The sequence below is a fragment of the Sceloporus occidentalis genome, unplaced genomic scaffold (genome assembly GCF_023333645.1).
Source record: "Sceloporus occidentalis isolate IW3139 unplaced genomic scaffold, rSceOcc1.0.p SCAF_6, whole genome shotgun sequence".
Taxonomy (NCBI): Eukaryota; Metazoa; Chordata; class Lepidosauria; order Squamata; family Phrynosomatidae; genus Sceloporus; species Sceloporus occidentalis.
The window spans coordinates 117,772,166-117,791,546 of NW_028316986.1; the positions used below are offsets into that span (position 1 = coordinate 117,772,166).

The window sequence follows — 19,381 nt, forward strand, 5'->3', positions numbered from 1 at the left end:
AAGGCACAGACACACCAGAGGACATTCATACAAAAGATGGTGGAAACATCAGTATTCTGCTTGCTGATCAACAGGGGAATCCTCATTGATCACAGTGACTGCTGACTGGTAACTAGAAACTGAGGAACTTTCTTGTCCCTCCACGTAGCCCCAGAACTAGTGAATACATAGGGATTATGTATGCGAAACAATCACAAATGTGTAACTCTAGGTGGATTCTGGCCTACATGTTAATGAAAAAGGTTTAAAAAAAAAGCTAGCCAAAAATATTACTGGCTTTCATTTTTGTTTCACAGGTCTTGGTTGTGATGGACAGAATTCGTAGTTTTCCACTCTCCAGCCCCCTCTCAAAGTTCCTGAATGGCTTGGAAATCTTGTTAGCTAAGTCTCAGGTCAGTAGTGTGTGTGTCTCTGTGTGTGTAAATGTGCATTTGTCACATAAAACAACAAACTCAGTATCTCAGTAAATGTTGATGATTCACCCTGTTTTACTAAGCAAATTCTGTGTATAACAGAGATAATTACATTTGAATTTTAAAGTACTGATCATCAGCATGAAAAGGCTTTTCGTCATCTTGCCTTACTGCTCTACAATTTGTCTGTTTGAAAGACATCCCTTTTTTTCTAGGATTGGGAGGAGAATGCTAGTCATGCAGTGTCTCTGAGGAAACATCTTGATTTGGTCATTCAGCTGATTTTCCAGTGGCGTAAACTAGAACTGAAGTGAGTATTGTCAGCTTCGTTTGGGCTAAATATTCACAACTGACTATTATTAGGGGAGTGAACCAAAGTAGTTTATACAAGATAATTAATTCATTTATCTTCTCTCCTCTTTCTCTCTCTCATCAGTTGTTGGTCTGCTAGCCTGGACAACACAATGAAACGTCACACAGAAAAATCATTGAAACATTGGTTTTCAATCTACCAGATGATTGAGCAATATAGACAGGAACAAACAGAGAAGAAAAGTGAAGGTAACTGTAGTGATGTTGTAGAAGAAGGAGATACTATTTGTATAAGTCCTTCTTGAAGTAAAAGTGCACACAACTAAGCATATGTTACCTCTATGGGTTAACCAAAGCTGCACCAGCACTACAGAAATAATGCAGTTTGACACTGCCTCAACTATCATGGCTCAGTGCTGTGGAATCTTGGGATTTGTAGTTTGTTCTGGTACTGGAGTTCTCGACAGAGAAGGCTAAATATCTCACAAAATTGTAAATCCAAGAATTCCATAGTATTGAGTCATGACAGTTAAAAGCAGTGTCAAACTGCATTAATTTTGCCATGCAGATGCAGCCCAAGATTCTCAATGTAACATATGTGCTCCATAGTATAGATGTCTTTTTTCTTGGTAGGCTTGAAAATGCAATATTATACTCCCAACTGGAGTCAGATTTAATGCTTCCCTCCTTGTTAACATACTGAGAAATCATATTATTTTGTTCGTTGTTAGTTTCAAACCATTTCACTGGCTATTACTAGGAACTATCTGCCTTGTCTACTGTATATTAAATTATTATTATTATCATTATCATTATCATTATTATTATTATTATTATTAAGCTTTATTTATCAAGCGCTGTATACTTACACAGCACTGTACATACAATCTTTTAATTAGACGGTTCCCTGTCCTCAGGCTTACAATCTAAGAAGACACGATACAAAAGGAGAAAGGAATGGTTGTGGGGAAGGGGGTCCAGGAGTTCATCTTTCCCTCTGAGGCCTGGACCAAGGCAGATGGACTGGAGGGAGGGCTCTGTTTCTTAAGGACAGGCCCGATGGTGTTGGGCCTGCCATTTTGCTCCCTCCAGGCTGGATGGCTTGCCTTTCTCCCTCTCTGGATGATGGTGGATGTAAGGGTGTTCAGACTTGGCCTTCTCTATGCTAATTTGAATTTTAAAAATATTAAAGTAGCTGTGAAGGTTTTTTTTATCACCTAGGTCAAATCAAATACTGCCAACTTTTATGTAACATAATTCATGAACTCTGGTCTCTCACCCTTACCTTTCTTCTTTCATACCCTGGTGTCAGTACAGCAAAGGATGGGTTGTGTGACCTACATAGTCACTCCTAACTTCATAAACCATGGCCTATTTTAGCCTATCTTGATCCAAGCTTGTTTTAGCAATGCAAGGAGACAGTAGGGACAGGTGTGATCTCTGCACAATATGCTCTCTCCTGTGGTACAAGAATGAAAAACCTGGCTTCCCTGGAGGTGGTAACTGCTGTCAAGAACCATATGATTTATTTTGCTGTTACTGCCCTTTTCTTCTTCTCTCCTCCTTTTTACTGAATCAGAGCCCTTGAACTGATTAAGGTGGTGGGGGCTTTAGTGGAGAGGGATTGCTTCATAAAGAGAGGCAGGTGTGGAGGAGGGTGTACTTACCATATATTCTTCAGTCAGTCAGGTATAGATTAGAAAGAATCTGCATTATATGTCTGCATTATATAATATTTTAGGGAAGCAAAATTGCAGATTTGGTTACAGTCTGTGCATAGGTGTTTTAATTTTTTAAATTGTTTAATTGTTTTTTTTTTTCAGTTTTAAATTTATATATTTTAATGCTCTGCTGTTGTTTTAAATTTGCTTTGAGCTGCCTTGAGTGCCTATAATGGGAGAAAGGAAGGATATAAGTAAATGATGATGATGATGATGATGATGATGATGTCGCACTTTAAAAACAAGTCAAAATGATTCAGTGTCTTAATCCTCTCCCCTCCTCCCCTCCTTTCTTCCTTATAATTCCAATTCCATGAAATGGGCAGACATGAATTTAGGAGCAGTGGTCAAAACACTGCAGGCTTTCATAGAAGGAGCCACACTGGGGGAATTTCACATACGGCTCCAGATGCTTTTGGAATTCCACTGTCACGTCTTGTTGATGCCACAGATGGAAGGAAAGAGTAGGTGGTTATTTTTTGTTTATTAAAATATTTATATACTGTTCTTTATTATAGGATCTCAGGATAGCCTGTATGTAAACAATTTCAAACAATTCCAGATTTAAAACAATAAAATAATTTAAACAGGATAAAAACATATTAGATGAGTTAATGTGTCAAAACAGCTTAAAACATTAGAACAGATAAAACACATGTAGATTTGAAAAGTAAATTAGAGCCAAAGGCTTAATTACAAGTTCTTGACTTGGCACCAGAAAGAAACCACTCAGTGCCACTCAGCATTCCAACAGCAAGACATTCCACAAATTCTAAATGGGATAAAGTTCTTCCTGACTCATTGGTCAAGATATTGCTTCTTAGGCAATGTGATACATTTGTTGTTGTTGTTGTTGTTGTTGTGTGTCTTCAGGTCAAGACATTGCTTCTTGGGGAATGTAATACAGTGGAACCTGTGGGGGATCCATTCCAGACTCTCCCCCCCCCCCAGGATACCAAACCCCATGGATGCTCAAGCCCCCATTGTCCCCAATGGCGATGTGTGCAAGTGGCCATACTGCCATTAGGGACAATGGCAGTTCAGGTGCCAAACTATTAAGTGATCCCAACATTAACCTTTTAAAGAATGGAGGGGTAGAGAGATGTAGTTTGCTGAATGGCATTAAGGTCTGCTCCTCCTCCCAGTATTCCTGTAGCCAGGGTTGGGGGTCCCAGCAGGCATTAGCCTGGAGCTCCCCCCCCCCCCCTTAGAGAGAAAGTGAAACAAAGTGCAAGGCGGAGAGTGGCAGATAAATGCTCCAGCTAAACAATGGCCCCTGCCACCTCAGTCACTCCACAAGAAGAGCATGTCAGAGGTGGAGGGGGAGACTTGGAGGAGGCAGGAGCCCATGAGGGGGGCTCCATGGTGCCCTTCTTAGGCTGCTGCATGCAGGGTGGCCAGGGGTGTCCTCTAACACTGCTAAGGAGGATGAGTCACTGCAAAATGGAAGATATGACCAAAAAAAGATCAAACCCCAAACACTTGGAAGCCTCTCCTGGACAGAAGACTGGAATGTAGTGAGCATCCAAGAAAAGAAGGATGCCTGGTCACCCTGCTCACCTGAATAGCCCCAAAAGGCAGTGAGGAAGATGACAACAAGGTGCCACTGGTGACAGTGGGGGCTGTCCCTAATGGCAGCGTGGCCACGTGCATGCACCGCCATTGGAGACAACGCGGGCTTGCCATCTACAGATGTTCAAATCTGTGGATGGCAAGCCTGTGGATACACACTGTTGTTGTGTGCCCTCAAGTCACTTTTGATTTATGGCGATTCCTGTGTTTGTTAGGCAGGACTGGCTGCAGTCTTCAGTTCTCCTAACCTCTTTAATTCCTCCCTGTATCAGCATGAGTATCCTGGCACTGGGGTGTGTGTGTGTGTGTGTGTGCTTTCTGTTCCATCTGCTAGACAGTTTGCTCTGATATGGAATTTTTGACTGCAATGAGCCTCAGATCTCATGTCTTAGGCCTGTTACAGACTGCCAAAATAAAGCTGCTTCGGGTCTCTTTGGAGGTATGCTATTTAAATGATGCATGGGTCCTAAGAGTCCAGAGGTCGCGCCAAAGCCACACTCCATTCCTAAGCACTGGAGTGCAGCTTTGGTGCAGCTTCCGGATTCTTAGGATGCATGCATCATTTAAACAGCATACCTCCAAAGAGACCCAAAGCAGCTTTATTTTGGCAGTCTGGAACAGGCCTTAGTTTAAAAAAAAAATCAAGGGAGACTTACATTGGAAAAGTCTGCTATGGAAGCAGCTTTTTTTAAAAAATAAATAAATACAAAATTGATTTTGTTTACTTTCATATATTAGGTTTCCAGTCTCCTGAAAAATTAACCAAAGGGGGTTGATGTTTTAGTAGAAGGGTGGTGAACTGATTTATAAAAAAGTGTTTCCCATTTCAGTGCAAGGTCACTTTTGAATGAACCCTAACTGATTTATGTGCCCCAAAAAACTTTTAAAATCAAATTTGTTTTTAATTTTTTCAGACACACTATGCAATGTATTGTGGAATCTATACAACTACTATAATCAGTTTTCAGAATGTGTTCATGCTAGGCTGGCTGAAATTCGGCGCCCTATAGAAAAAGAATTGAAGGTGAGAAGAAGACTTGCTAATGTAATGGTTCTCTCCTGTTTCCTGTCTGTCTCAGGCAAAGCTATTTCAAGTCTAAACCTGCGTGCTACCCAGCCTCTTACATGCTTTTCTTTAAACTAGAAATCCATGTCACCCAATGCTTTGTTATGCTATGCAAATAAATATTGCAGTTCCTAGAATCAATTTGATTTATTTTGCAGGAGTTTGTGAAGATCTGTAAGTGGAACGATGTCAGTTTTTGGGCAGTAAAACAGTCTGTGGAGAAGACACACAGGTAAGTCAAGTATTATGAAACAGTAGTGGTAGATAGGGGGCAATATGGGAAGCTATGTTCTTCTGAAACAATAAAAGAATCTTGTGGCCTTTTTAAGACCAACAAATTGGTTTTAGTATGAGTTGCCATGGATCACAATCAGCCTCCTGAGATGCAAGTTTTTCTGAATGCTGACTTGCACTTCCCTCTTGCTACTTTCTTCCATAAAACCCACTGTGGGAATAAGTAGATTATTTTAGTATTCTGTTTAAATATGTGCCTACTATGCACAACTGATAACAACCTTTAACCTCCCAAAGCCAACTGGTAGGTCATGACCCATCATTTGGGAATGACTCTGTTGCAGGGGTGGGCAACTATGGGAGACTAGGTGGCTGCATTGCCATACCCCAGGAGATCTTGGGCAAGGCTGGGGGGGTGTCACCCATTATTTTTGGCCCCAGTGCTCCTGAGAGCCACAGAAATAGCCCTGCAGGCCACACTTGGTCCACCCTTGTTCTATTTAGATGTCATCAAATGTATTATTTGTACGTCTTAATATTTATGCACTTAAATTGTATTGTGTACAATGTTTGATTTCTTTCAGTGAACAATTTACTGTATTTTCTTGGAACTTAGCATATTGTTATGGAGTTTGTGCACACATATCTGTCAAATTGTCCCATCTCCTTTCTGGAGAGAATTTACACCTAGTGTGATGTACTGCAAAATTTATTGTAAAAGCTGCTCATTTAAGAGATCAATTCATCATACAAAACGGGGTCTCGTGCCATGGAGATGAGTTTATTTAATACCCTTATTGATTTCCCCAACTCTCTTTTAGGTCATTTGTCTTATTTTAGTCTAGTGTATATTGTTCCATATTTTATTATTTGCTTTTATTTAGCTTGTACTGGTTTTAGCTTTTGACTTAATTTAATATGAGTTTTTAGATATGACCAAGCATATGTATTTTGATACTTGGAGTTTTGTATTTTGTATTTTGCATTCAGTACTGTGTATTCTTTGATACGGTCAGTAGACTAATCAATAAACTTGTTGACACATATCAGTTCATTTTTTTCTGACATGTCAGTATACACATGTCCAATACACTCTTAGCCCTCTTTGTTCCTTACTTCCATGGGGACTAGGACACTTTTTAAATTCATGAAGAAGTTTGAAGCTGTTCTCAGTGAGCCTTGTCGATCAGCCTTGGTGGAAACAACCAAAGAAGAACAGCTTGTTTCCTTGCAGAAACAAGAGATAACAGACAACCAGAAAACTAAAATCCAGTGTCTAAACAACATATTAAGAAAAAACATGATGGCTAGAACAGACACCATTCAGGTATTATGATTTTTCATTATTTGTATTGAGATGGAGTGTTAGATATTTATAGCCTTAGTGTTGACTTCACTGTCTATCTCTGTGTTGTCTTGTTGTAGTGTGAGGCCCGAAGTAGATATGCATGAGATTGAATAGAGTACTCTAAAAAAGTGCATATTTCATGTGGTACAGAAAGACATTACCAATCCAAACTGTTAAGAGAAATTGAATGCTTTAAGCGCTCCTCTGTGTAAAAAATAAAAATAAATCAAGAATGATACCAAGAACTTAAAGAAGACAGTAGACATGGTTGGCTTTTTGTATACCAGGAATTTTATACTTTGGAGAAAAAAAATCAAGCATAAGGCCACCCAGTCTTAGTTTGGAAAGGAGCATTTCAGGAATTCGGGCGCATTACAGACCGCCCCTTTGGGGCGGCCTGTAGGCGCGCCTTTCCCCGGTGTATCGGGGCCTCAGTGGCCAGAACAGCAGCCGCTGAGGCCCCGATCCGCCGCTTTCCAGGCCACGGGGAAGCGGCAAAAGGCTCAATGTCTCCCAAAACTACAGTTCCCAGGATTCCCCAGCATTGAGCCTGGGCAATTTAAGGGAGTCTCAAGGTGGATTTATTTCTGCAGTTTGGGAATTGCTCCTGGAGGTAAGGCTGGGATGGAGGAGGAGGAGGCGTCCTGGGCAAGGAGGACCCACCTGGCCTGCCAGCAGCCCCGACTGCCCGCCTTTCTCGGCTGGGCTCTTCAGCTGGGCTCTCAAGGCTCCCTTGGCTGCATGGAGGGAGGGAGGGAGGCACCATTTTGCCTGGGCTCCTCTCCTCCCCAGCACCTCCCCCGCCTTCCATGGCCAAGAGGAGGAGGAGGAGGCAGCTCTTTCTCCTTGTTGTTGTTTTTGGCTGCCTCCAAGTCCTTTCCCAGCCTCTCTTCTCCTCCTCCTCCTCCTGAAAAAGTTAAATCTTGCGCCGCTGCAACTTGCGCCTATTGAGGGAAGGGGGTGAGACTTTTGGGATTTCTCCCTGGCTCTTTCTGGCCTCCTTGCAATGCCACCCCCCCTAAAATTTGGCACCCTAGGCCACTGCCTAGGTCGCCTATATGCATGAGCTGGCCCTGTCTATCAGCACAAGAATTTTACTCATAGTGGCTTATCTATTGTGAACATTTTATCAGGCTGTCCTTTTGGAGGAATTTGAAGGAGAGGTGTTTCAGCCAGAATCCCTTCAAGGCCGCTTACCTAAACTCTCAAAGCGAATGAAGAAAATATGCAAAAGTCTAGTGAAGAACAATTCATTTTTGGATCTGGTGGAGCAACTTGACAATTTCACTGGTAAGCACTGTAGAAGTACTAATGTATAGTTATATATATTGAGATTTATTATCCTCAAGGCCTAAATGCCCTAAAGGCACCAGATCCTGTCTGATCTCGGAAGCTAAACAGAATAAGCCCTGGTTAGTACTTAGATGGGAGACTGTCAATGAATACAAGGTACTTTAGTCTATATTTCAGAATAAGGCAATGGCAAATCGCTTCTGAGTATTCCCTACCTAAGAAAACCCTATGAAATTAATGAGGACTCCATACACACACACACACACACACACACACACACACACACACCCCTTACAATAGATAGATAAAAGGTGGATGCTCTGAGCCTGATGATGATAGAGAACAATATCCTTCCCTTCATTTCTGTACTCCTAGGCACTTTGAACTGAGTAAATTTACAAAATAAAATTCTGCATTGAAATGGATGAAGCAGAGTAGTTTTCTGGACCTCTCACGGCGTTTTTTCTTAAAAGCTGTGAAATTTGAATGAACATGTGGATTTTTTTTTCTATTTCTCCCTCCCTTTTACAGGTGACATAATTTCCTCTGCCCATGAACTGCAGAATATGTCTGTAAATCCAGCTGCAGAAAAGGAAAAACAGATGTCTGAGGCCAAACATTTCCTTGTTCAGAAACAAAGGGCCCTGACAGAGCTCTTTAAAAACCTTGCAACTACAGGTAAAATGAGATTGAGATATTTAAAAAAATTGAACAGTAATATTACCTCCCTCTTTCCATGTTATTCAGCAATTCTGTGTGTGCACTTCTGTATATGTACATGCTGAGCCCACATAATCATAATTTTCTTTCTTTTACACTTTTTTTCTGCTATGGAATGATTACAGAATGAAGTATATTTGTGCTTGTGTGTACATACAGGAGCATGAATTATCTAGCATATTCGTTCACAGAGAGAGATTATGATTCTGAAACTTGGTGCCCTTCCTCAGTGCATATAGAATGTACTTTTTAGCCATTGTCAGGCACTGTGTTTACTGTCCCATCACATACAGTGGGCCCTTGTTATTGACTGCAATTTGGTTTTTGGACCCACCCGTGGATACCAAAAGCCGTGAATGCTCAAGTCACATTATTATTATTATTATTTTTAAATACTTTATTCATAATACAAAATACAAAATCTTGCAATCATAGAACAATGGTATAAAAAGTTTCATGTCGTTAAAAACTTTCCTTATTAAAAATTTTCACAATTCAGTTAGTTTAAAATAAATCTGACCATGAAGAACAGTGGCTAGATGGAGAAGAAAGAGATGTAAAATTTGTATGAATGTAATCTATAAGAGGAGACCATTTTTCCTGAACAGGTCTTTGATTTTGTTGTTTTGAGTTATATTTCATATTATATGTTAATTTCTCCATAAGCCATTGATCCCAAACTCTTTTCCACCAGCTATCCAGGGATACAAGACCTGTTTTCCAATTATTAGCCACTTCTAGACGAGCTGCTGTCAGCAAAAAAAGATATCAACTTTCTGTTTTTTAAAGATTTATTACCTTTTGTGTATATTTGAAAGTAACAAAAGAGCTGGGTAAAAAATTATTTTTTTGTTTTGTAATTGAAGCAATTTGATTGATCTCATCATGCCAAAAGTGGGTAATTTTGAAACAGTATAACCACATATGGATATAAGTCCCTAAGACTGGACAACCTCTCCAACACAAAGGTGATATAGATTTTATCATCTGTGATTTCCTAACAGGGGTCAGATACCATTTATGTACTAGCTTTAGAAAGTTCTCTCTGGTTAAAGATGATCTTGACTTCAGCACAGATGATGACCAAATAGCACAGTAGTCTGATTCTGGAATTGGTATATTTAGTTCACTTTCCCACAATGTTTTGATACATATGGTATAGTTTTTTGTGGGTTTTTCGGGCTATGTGGCCATGTTCTAGCAGAGTTTCTTTCTGATGTTTTGCCAGCATCTGTGGCTGGCATCTTCAGTGAATGCTTTGCCTGGAAAAATTGGGTGCATATATACTGTGTGAGCCTGGGAATGCAGGAGTGATTTGCATGTGTATTGTTCTGTGTTGCTGGGAATATTTTCAAGCCATGTATGGTAGAATCCATGGATACAGAATCCATGGATAACAAAGGTCGTTTTTAGTTCTAAAAGACAGCAATGTAAACATTTGAGGGTTCATTTCCACAGTGAGTTTTTTCCATGTACAAACAGATTGAGCTGTTCTTTGTGCATAAGCCTGTGGTTATGTAGGAGAAATGTTGACCTGAGCCAGTTGTACATGGATGCAACTAGCAGTGACTTTTTGTAATCATGGGGAAATCTCTGCTGGGTTTATCAATTATCAACATTCGCTTGTAGTTTTTCATTTGCAATCATGGACTTACACATGGATGAGGATGTATCTTAGGTTTTTATGTACAAAGCAAATGTAAGTTAGCAGCCCTTATAATTACTTGACTCTCTGGTTTGGTTCAGCTGTAACAGCTGTAATACCAAGCCATTTCTTGTCTGAGTGTAGGATTGTTTCCAGCGGTGTCTATCCATCAGAAGAACAAGCAGCAATGGTGGAATAGATTGCCCATGTGTTCTCCCCAAAAATTATTTTGCAGGTTTCGGAGATCCCCCAGATCAAATGGGGGTGCAGGGGACAGGAAAGAAAGGGGAAATCCTGTTGTGCAGGTGCAAGATATCAAAAATTTGCTCATGCCCTGGAGTTATGTTTCCCTTTCCTGGTTTGAACATAACTTCTCATTCTTGTTTGAAGGACAGCCCTCGCCATAGTTTTCTGCATGGTAAGAGGAAAGGAAGACCAGGAAACATGAGAGCCTGAGACTCACATTGTAATGCTAAACCATGGCTTGCATTTGTATAAGAGCTAACTCTGTTAGCACCTAGTAAATGTACCAAACAATAGTAGTTTGAAGGCAGTTATTATAGTATAGGTGGAGCAAGTATTTGTTACAAATGCTGAAGGATTCTAGTTTGTAGCAGTGTTTAATTTTGCAGCTTTTTCACTTTGCTCATAAAACTACAGAACAACCTCTGTTGTCAGGAAATCTCTGTATATCTTAGTGTCCCTAAATAGCTGAAAATAATGAAAAAGAACTGTGACCTTTGTTTCATATCACACATGCAAAAAGACTGCTAGTTGTGTTTTTTAACTGTCTTCCTAGGATTGTCATATCGCAAAGGCCTTGCTTGGTCTCGTTCTAAAACTTCCCAAGATCTGCTTTTCCTTCATCCACTGGATTTGCGCAGTGCATTATCATTGGTTACTGGCACACAGAAATTGGATACAGCGTACGTGTTTTTTCTTTTTTTCAGACTAAAGAAAGGAGTTCAAACACAAGCCATGGTAGAAATAGCTTGTTCGATTTTCTAAAACTGGGAAGTTTAAATTTAATTATGACATTCTAAAGAAATAACAGAGAGAGGTCAAGTCTTTTCTCCTGACCATGATTCTGATCAGACCTCCCATCCCCTTTCCCTGCAGTTGCACTGTGGACCCAAACATAGCAAAAGCATAGTACTTGGGCCTTAAGTTAAAACTAGTACTTCTAGTATTAATATATCTATTATTAAGATGATAGATTCCACATGTAATATAAAGTTGATTACGATTGCCTAAAGCTGAACTTCTTTGAATATTTTTGGTTGTACCATGACATATAAAAGTGGGATTACTTTTTTCTCCAAAGGAATAAAAAAATGTCTTGTGCTTTCCAGGTTACTATCTGAGATATCTTCATCCTGGGATGAATGCCAGAAATATTTCTATCAGTCTCTTGCACGCCACTGTAGGCTTCAGACAGCATTATTAGCACCTTCAAAGGTAAAAGAGTAGCTTCAGATAATGTTAAAGATATGGCTTAACGTTATGCTTTTAACAGCTTTGAGCAGACAAGACAGGATCAGTCACTAAGTATGACAATTCTATTTAAAATAAGCACAGTCTTCTTAGACTTGTTTGTACTTGTCATGTTGTAGACTAAGCAAATGGGTAGAGGTAACCATCTCAACAGTCAGTCTGTCTAATGAATCGTATTACTAAGTACTGAGCTTTTTGGCTTAAATCCAGTTGTTAGTCCGAACTAGAGTAAACCTATTAAGTCAGTGCAGCTTACATAGTGCTTATTTACCAGTTTATTGCTTGTCACCAAAAGCCATACATAATAAAGATACAATAAAACAAGCAAAGAAAACTCAAATAAGTCCTTAATTATAATTCGATCACATGGGAGTCAGATTCAAATTCCAATGGGAACGATATCGGAGCAATGCAGATCGAATGCGTGCTCAAATTGGAATGATGCACCCATGATTCGCATCCTGATCCGCATTATAAGCCAGTGGAAACATGGCCTATGTAAATGATATCCCTGATTTCCTCTCTTCAACATTGGCTCATACACTTAGGCCAGGGGTAGGCAACCTTTTTGAGTCAGGGGCCAGGTTGCTGTCCCTCAGACAACTGGGGGGCCGAAGCCGGGGCTGGAGCTTCCACCCTCCAGGGGCGGAGCCACATGCCAGGGGTGGAGCTTCCACCTTCTGGGGGTAGAGCCACATGCCAGGGTGGAGCTTCCACCCTCCAGGGGCGGAGCCACACACTGGGGGTGGAGCTTCCACCGAAGCATCATCATCACCACCACCACTATCATTGTTACAGCAGACCTTTGTTACAGCACTTTGGAAAGTCACACTGTCTCACCTTCATAAATAATAAAAATAATGAAATGAAATAAAAAGCAATAATAAAAATAGTGAAATACAATAAAAAGCAATAATAAAAATAATGAAATAAAAAAACAATAATAAGTGTTATATATTTTTAAAAATTAATGGAAAAAACCCAAGGCAGACCTGAAATGACTCACCTTTCCACCTCCTCCGCCTCTTTCTCATCATCCTCCTCCTCCTCTTTCTCATTGAGAGGGCATTTTGCAGAAAGAACACCCAGGGCAAGTAGTAGTAGTAATAATAATAATAATACTAATAAAGTTACAAGCAAGGAAATTACTAAAATGCAATTGAAAATAAACTGCAGCAAGCATGCACACAGTTTCAACCCAGAAAAGCCACAAGTTGGTGAGAGAGCATTTTACAGAAAGAACACCCAGGGCAAGTAGTAGTAGTAATAATAATAATAATACTAATAAAGTTACAAGCAAGGAAATTACTAAAATGCAATTGAAAATAAACTGCAGCAAGCATGCACACAGTTTCAACCCAGAAAAGCCACAAGTTGGTGAGAGAGCATTTTGCAGAAAGAAAACCCAAGGCAAGTAGTAGTAGTAGTAATAATAATAATAATAAGTTACAAGCAAGGAAATTACTAAAATGCAATTGAAAATAAACTGCAGCAAGCATGCACACAGTTTCAACCCAGAAAAGCCACAAGTTGGTGAGAGAGCATTTTGCAGAAAGAACACCCAGCTAACCCCCTCCCCCAATGAACCAACCTCTGGCCTTGCTGTGGCTGCAGCTGCTGCTCTGGCTCCCTTTCTCCCTTGCTCTGTACTCCTTCCTTCTGCCTCCTCCACCTTTCCCTGCTCTTAGGGAGGAGGAGAAGGAGGGCAGAGGGCGAGGTGGAGCCTGCTGCAGGCCTGCTGCAGCCCCTGGAGCCCTGTTGGAGTGCCTACTAGATGGGCGCCGCCATTTTGTTTTTCAAAATGGTGGCCGAAGTCTTGCGTGACCTTTGCCATTCTGAGGTCACGCGAGACTTCGGCCGCCATTTTGAAAAACAAAATGGCGGCCGGAGCGGCGCGAAAACGAGGGAAATCGGTGGCAATCGGCGGCAGGACTGTACAGGGGCCGGTAGGAAGGCCTTGGTGGGCCGGATCCGGCCCGCGGGCCGCAGGTTGCCGACCCCTGACTTAGGCAATGTGTTTCTCAATGTGCTTCTTTATGCCGATGATATGGTCCTGATCGCTCACTCACAAGTAGGTTTAAGAAGGCTATTACAGAACGTAGCCATTTATTGTTCTCTTAACTCATTAGCTATTAAAAACAAGTCTAAGGAGGTGGTATTTGGGAAAAGGTGCAAAAAATATAACTGGTTCCTGGAAGGTGAACGGATTGAGCAGGTCAATTCGTATTTGTACTCCTAGGGTTACTCTTCTCAAATACAGGGAAATGGACAAACCACTTTAGTAGGAATAAACAGAGAGCTACAGCGAATTCCAGTGTGCTTTATAAATTGATAAGTTATAACCACCCTACAAGTGTATCCCCTATCTTAAAAGTTTACAAAGCTAAAATCTTGCCCATTTTATCATATGGTACTGAATTATGGGGTCACTTGAAAATTCCCACTTTGGAGCAGGCTCAGAGCTGCTTCTTAAGGAGAATCCTTGGAACAGACAAGAACACTCCAGCCCAAGCAGTGAAAGCAGAACTTGGGACCTATTCAATTCATGGCCAGGTATTGATAAAAGGATTTAATTACTGGCTTAAGATCTCCAAAATGGACTCAAGAAGACTCCCTAAACTCTATGTAGAAGAACAACTAGCTAATGGGCATTCTAATTTTTGGGTTAGTCAACTATCCCTAATTATGTTCCAATTAGGTTTTTCACCTGCCCATTTTCTTTCAGCTGGACACACAATTCAGGAATCTTTAAAAAAAAGGATCTGGGATATCAGTGCGCAATCAGACATAGCATCGTTGGCTGGTTGCAAATCCTTAAAATGGTTAGCTAAAAATAAAACTGTATTTGACCTCGAAAAATATCTTAGGTTACATCTAACACAAAGCCAGAGAACAGCCTTCTCCAGAACTAGATTTGAGCAATTCAGTAGTAAGAACAGGATGATTCCAAAAAATACTTTATCAAGAAAGAACAAGCATTTGTGGTGCTTCTGCCGTCGAGGATATTGTACACATCCTGTTTGACTGTTTATATGATAACGAGAGAGCCCACCTTTTACAACCATTTTTTGTTAGACTGACCTATTGGGATCCTACTGTCAAATTGTCCTATTTCCTTTCTGGTGAGAATTTACATCTAGTGTGCTGTGTAGCAGAATTTATTGTAAAAGCTGCTCGATTGAGAGATCAATTTATCATGCAAATTGGGGTTCCATGCCACAGTGAGGAGTTCATTTAAACCTTTCCAACAATCCCTTTCTTCCTTCCCACTCTGTTTTAGATTGTTGTAGACTGTAGTTTGTTTTACATAATTTGTTTTTATTTAACTTTTACTTGTATTTTAATTTTTTAGTTAATTTTATACAAGTTTTCAGGCGTGATCAATTTTTTTGTATGTATTTGGATATTGTAACATTTAGATTTTCTATTATGTATTTTGTATTTTGTCTTCTATTGATATGGTCAGCTGACTAATCAGTAAAATTTGTTGTTGTTTCTACAGGAAATTGGACTGGGCACTATTGAGAGATGTAAAGGATTTACAGCACACCTCATGAAGATACTTGTGAAGCAGAGGACCTCCCTTACTGCTTTGACAGAGCAGTGGATTTTCCTGAGGTACCTGGCTTTCTTTTTCCTGCTCATTCTTCTAGCTTATGTAGAAAAGGAAAGCATTCAGACTAATAAGAGAAGTAATTTCCAGACTGCTTGGGCATTGCAGGCAGCTTGCTGAGAAGCTGCACCACTGGCTTGTGTACATGAAAGCAATGATTTTCTTAGTCCAGAAATTTTGACTATTAAGCATAATTAAAGCTTCTCTTGTTCTTTTCATTTTAACCTGGAGGAGTATTGGCATACTAATAGCATTAATTTTCTGTGTCCAGTATCCTGAAATCTCACTCCTGCAAAGAAGGTGCTTGTCTGCACCTTATTGAAAGGAGGAACTTCTCTTGATCTAAGCAAATGTTTTGCTGCAGAAAACATTTGAATTATAGCACTTCACTGTATGGCTTTTTGTCACCACTTTGTCACCTTTCCATGTGTCTGCATCTGTTAAAACAAAGTGTATGAAAATACACAGAGTGCCTTTGATCCAGACTCTGTTTTAAAAAAGGCAACCTTTTCCAATTTTCCCATATCCCTCTAGATCATGAGAGGGCAAAATGTGTCCCTTAAGCCCAAGACCCCACTCTTGTAGCTTTGAAGTCTCCTAGCCTCTTTACCCACTCCAAATTCATAAAATCATAGAATCATAGAGTTGGAAGAGACCACAAGGGCCATCCAGTCCAACCCCCTGCCATGCAGGAAATCCAAATCAAAGCATCCCCAACAGATGGCCATCTAGCCTCTGCTTAAAGACCTCCAAGGAAGGAGACTCCACTACACTCCGGGGGAGTGTGTTCCACTGTCGAACAGCCCTTACTGTCAGGAAGTTCTTCCTAATGTTGAGGTGGAATCTCTTTTCCTGTAGCTTGCATCCATTGTTCCGGGTCCTGTTCTCTGGAGCAGCAGAATTCTTTTGGCATGATTCTTTTGCCACCATTCCCCATGTCTGCCTCATTCAATTTTACCTCCAAATTATATAGAAAAGCCTCTAAATGCATGAAAATACTCCACTCTGTTGCCACAAGGTCTCCAGAATCCCATACTATTCCCACATACCACTTTTTCCTCTGCTATTCCTCTCAAAATGGTGACAGGATGTGTCATCCCATCAATTCCTATTGCCATTTTGAGAGGAACTGTAGAGGAAAACAGAGGTATTTGGGCTTGCTGTGAAAAGTACTGCCAGTGGTGGGTGTTGTAGGGGATATTGGCCCCTAGCCCCTATGCAGTTACACACCCCTATTCTAGACTCTTGCATCCTCTAAAATATCCTCTGCAGCTGGAGGACCACCAGTGCAGTATAAGAGCGAGCACTGAGGCTGCAGGGGAGAGGGCATTGGCAAAAGTTTTGCCCAGCATGCCAGTTGGAGCCCTCTGCTGCATCCAGAATTTTCCATTGAGTCTTTCCACGTGCAGAAATGAAGTTCGCATTCAGTTCAGCTTATCCTCTCTGCCCAGAGTCATTAGAAGGACATCACATATTTAACATCTAAATATAAACTTGTTGTTCAGGTGGAGATGGATCCTCATATCTAATATTTAATGCGGTGTACCAAAAGTCGGGTATAGAACATTTATAGATGTATAGAGTAGTTCAGAAGTGTTGATGCAGATCTTGAGAATAATGTGAATTCATTTCATAGTGAAGAGTATCATTAATAATTAGTGCATTCTGATCAAATGTACCATTAACACACATTGGCTGAGATCCTGCATTGCCCAGCATGGTGTAAGAGTTCCACAGGCAGAGTTCCACTGCACCTCCCCCCCATTTACCACATCCAGGACTCATGGCTTTGCTGTGGTAGCCCTCTGAATGTTCACTTGGTAACTGGTGGACAGAGGGGAAGGATTAGAGGAATGTCTGGCTGTGCCTCATAGCTGGATACAGTCTGATGATGTCTCCTTCAAAGGTCTCAGCAGATGATCATTCTATCTATACCTTGTTTTAGCTGGCATAAAGAAACCGGCACCCCCAGTTTCTTCCCCCATGGAATGGCCATAGAGGAGGGCTGTCACAGCAAACCTGTGAGCAGGGACGTAGCCAGGATTTTGGGAAGGAGGGGTCCAGACTAAGTGCCACCATTATAAAGGGGCTTGGGTGCAGCGGCGCAGTGGCACACACCATTCATTTTACCTAATGGAAGGGGGGGTCCAGACCCCAAGGACCCCCCCCCCCCCGGCTACGTCCCTGCTGTGAGTCAAAACAAAACATTGCTCACTGCAGAAATAGAAGGAGTACACAAACCCCCACAGTGAGGAAAAAACAAAAAGTCATATGGAGGGGTGCTTAGACTTGCACATGTCACTAAAAGGATGTCAGCTATGCTCTGCAAAAACAAAAATCAGCGTTTCAAAAATTCCATGAACAGCTGTTAAAAAAGAGTTATAACAGTTGCATTCTAAAAATGACAAAAGCTCTTGTGACACCTTAAAGAGTAACTAGTTTTAATTGGCATACTTTTTTGTGGATTGCAGCCCATTTAATCAGCCCATGAATACTTTTCTCAAATAAAGCTTGTTAATTTTTATCATAGCACAAGACTGTCTTTTGTTTTTGGTGCAAAATCTAACAAGTCAGTTGCCCTTTAAATTGCATGTTAATCATCATCAATCTGTTTGAATCCCCTGAACAGGAATCTTCTGAGCTGTGTGGAGGAGATTTATGCCAAGTTGAATGTTACTAATGAATATGAAGTAGCTTTTCCTCCTCAAGATGGCATTCAGCAGTGGACTGACCAGTTGCAGTACCTTTCTATGCAGTGTGTGATGATCCTGGAGCAACTCTCCTGGTTTATACAGTGCTGTCCTAAAGGCCAACCCTTGAATGCTCCTGGGGAAGAACTGCAATCTGAAGAAACTGAACTGAATTCATCCAGTGTTTTAAAGTTGCTACCTGAACTTAATGCCTCAGGGCTACAGTATCTCACTCCAGTGGCAACAGATCAGCTGCCTGTTGGATGCAAGATGCAAAAATGTGATCCATTGTACCAACAGCTGTCTTCACAAGTGAAAGACATGCTGGTTGAGGTTAAGGCAGTAAAATCAGATGTGGACATGATAAGACAGCTTTCTTGTGAGACTCTCTTCCATTCCTGGTAGGTTGCATGTTATGGCACTGAGAGAAATATATTTCATGTTTGCAGCCTGAACACCACCAGTTTATAGATTGTGCACTTTTTAGAAGGATGGTTTGTATAGTCAGTTTTGGTGCCGCAGGACTAAATAGACCTGTACCATCAAGTGAGTGTTTGGTGCTGTGGAAGAGCCGCACTAACCTCTTTGTGTTGTTAACAGCCCTCAAGTTGATCTTGAGCCATGGCGACCCTATGGATGAGACATGTCCAAGACCCCCTATCCTCCACTGCTCTGCTTAATTTCTGTGAACCCATACCCATGTCCTCTTTTAATAGTCTGTCCATCTAGCATGTGGCCTTCCTCTCTCTGCTTCCCTTTACCTTTGCTAGCATTGCTGTTTTTTCCAATGAGTCTTCCCTTATGGTGTGTCTGATGTACAACAACCTCAGTCTTGTCATCATGGCTTCCAGGGAGATTTCTGGCTTAATCTGCTCTAGGACCTATTTTTTGTCCTTTTTGCTATCCACAGGATCCTCAACACTCTTCTCTAGCATCACATCTCAAATACATTGGTTTTCTTCCTATCTTGTTTCTTAACTATCCAGCTCTCACATCCATAGACGGTACTAGGGAATATGATGGCTTGTATGATTCTAACTTTTATGCTCAGTTGTATATCTTTGCATTTTAGAACCGTTTCTAGTTCTTTCATTGCTGCTGTCCCTATTATTAATCTTCTCCTGATTTCCTGGTTATAGTCCCTGTTCCTATCAACTATCCTCTACCATGGCAGAATACCAGATCATCCACCTCAGTTGTGGAAATTTCTTGAGGATAGAGCTCTGTTCATTGTCTGAGTCATGTCCAATCCATTCCAGA

The 19,381-nt window shown here is 40.9% G+C and overlaps 1 protein-coding gene across 2 annotated transcripts in view; it reads left to right on the plus strand.

Moving 5' to 3' along the window:
• MDN1 (midasin AAA ATPase 1) overlaps positions 1-19,381 on the plus strand; it is a 173,294-nt gene that overhangs the window by 121,993 nt on the left and 31,920 nt on the right. For both annotated transcript variants that reach the window (XM_089530729.1, XM_089530730.1), the window contains exons 67-79: positions 297-392; positions 629-723; positions 850-974; positions 2,773-2,910; positions 4,933-5,042; positions 5,243-5,316; positions 6,450-6,645; positions 7,800-7,956; positions 8,491-8,637; positions 11,124-11,250; positions 11,677-11,782; positions 15,321-15,436; positions 18,061-18,522. In XM_089530729.1, the coding sequence (XP_089386855.1) occupies positions 297-392; positions 629-723; positions 850-974; positions 2,773-2,910; positions 4,933-5,042; positions 5,243-5,316; positions 6,450-6,645; positions 7,800-7,956; positions 8,491-8,637; positions 11,124-11,250; positions 11,677-11,782; positions 15,321-15,436; positions 18,061-18,522 (1,949 nt within the window). The remainder of the gene's footprint in view (positions 1-296; positions 393-628; positions 724-849; positions 975-2,772; positions 2,911-4,932; positions 5,043-5,242; positions 5,317-6,449; positions 6,646-7,799; positions 7,957-8,490; positions 8,638-11,123; positions 11,251-11,676; positions 11,783-15,320; positions 15,437-18,060; positions 18,523-19,381) is intronic.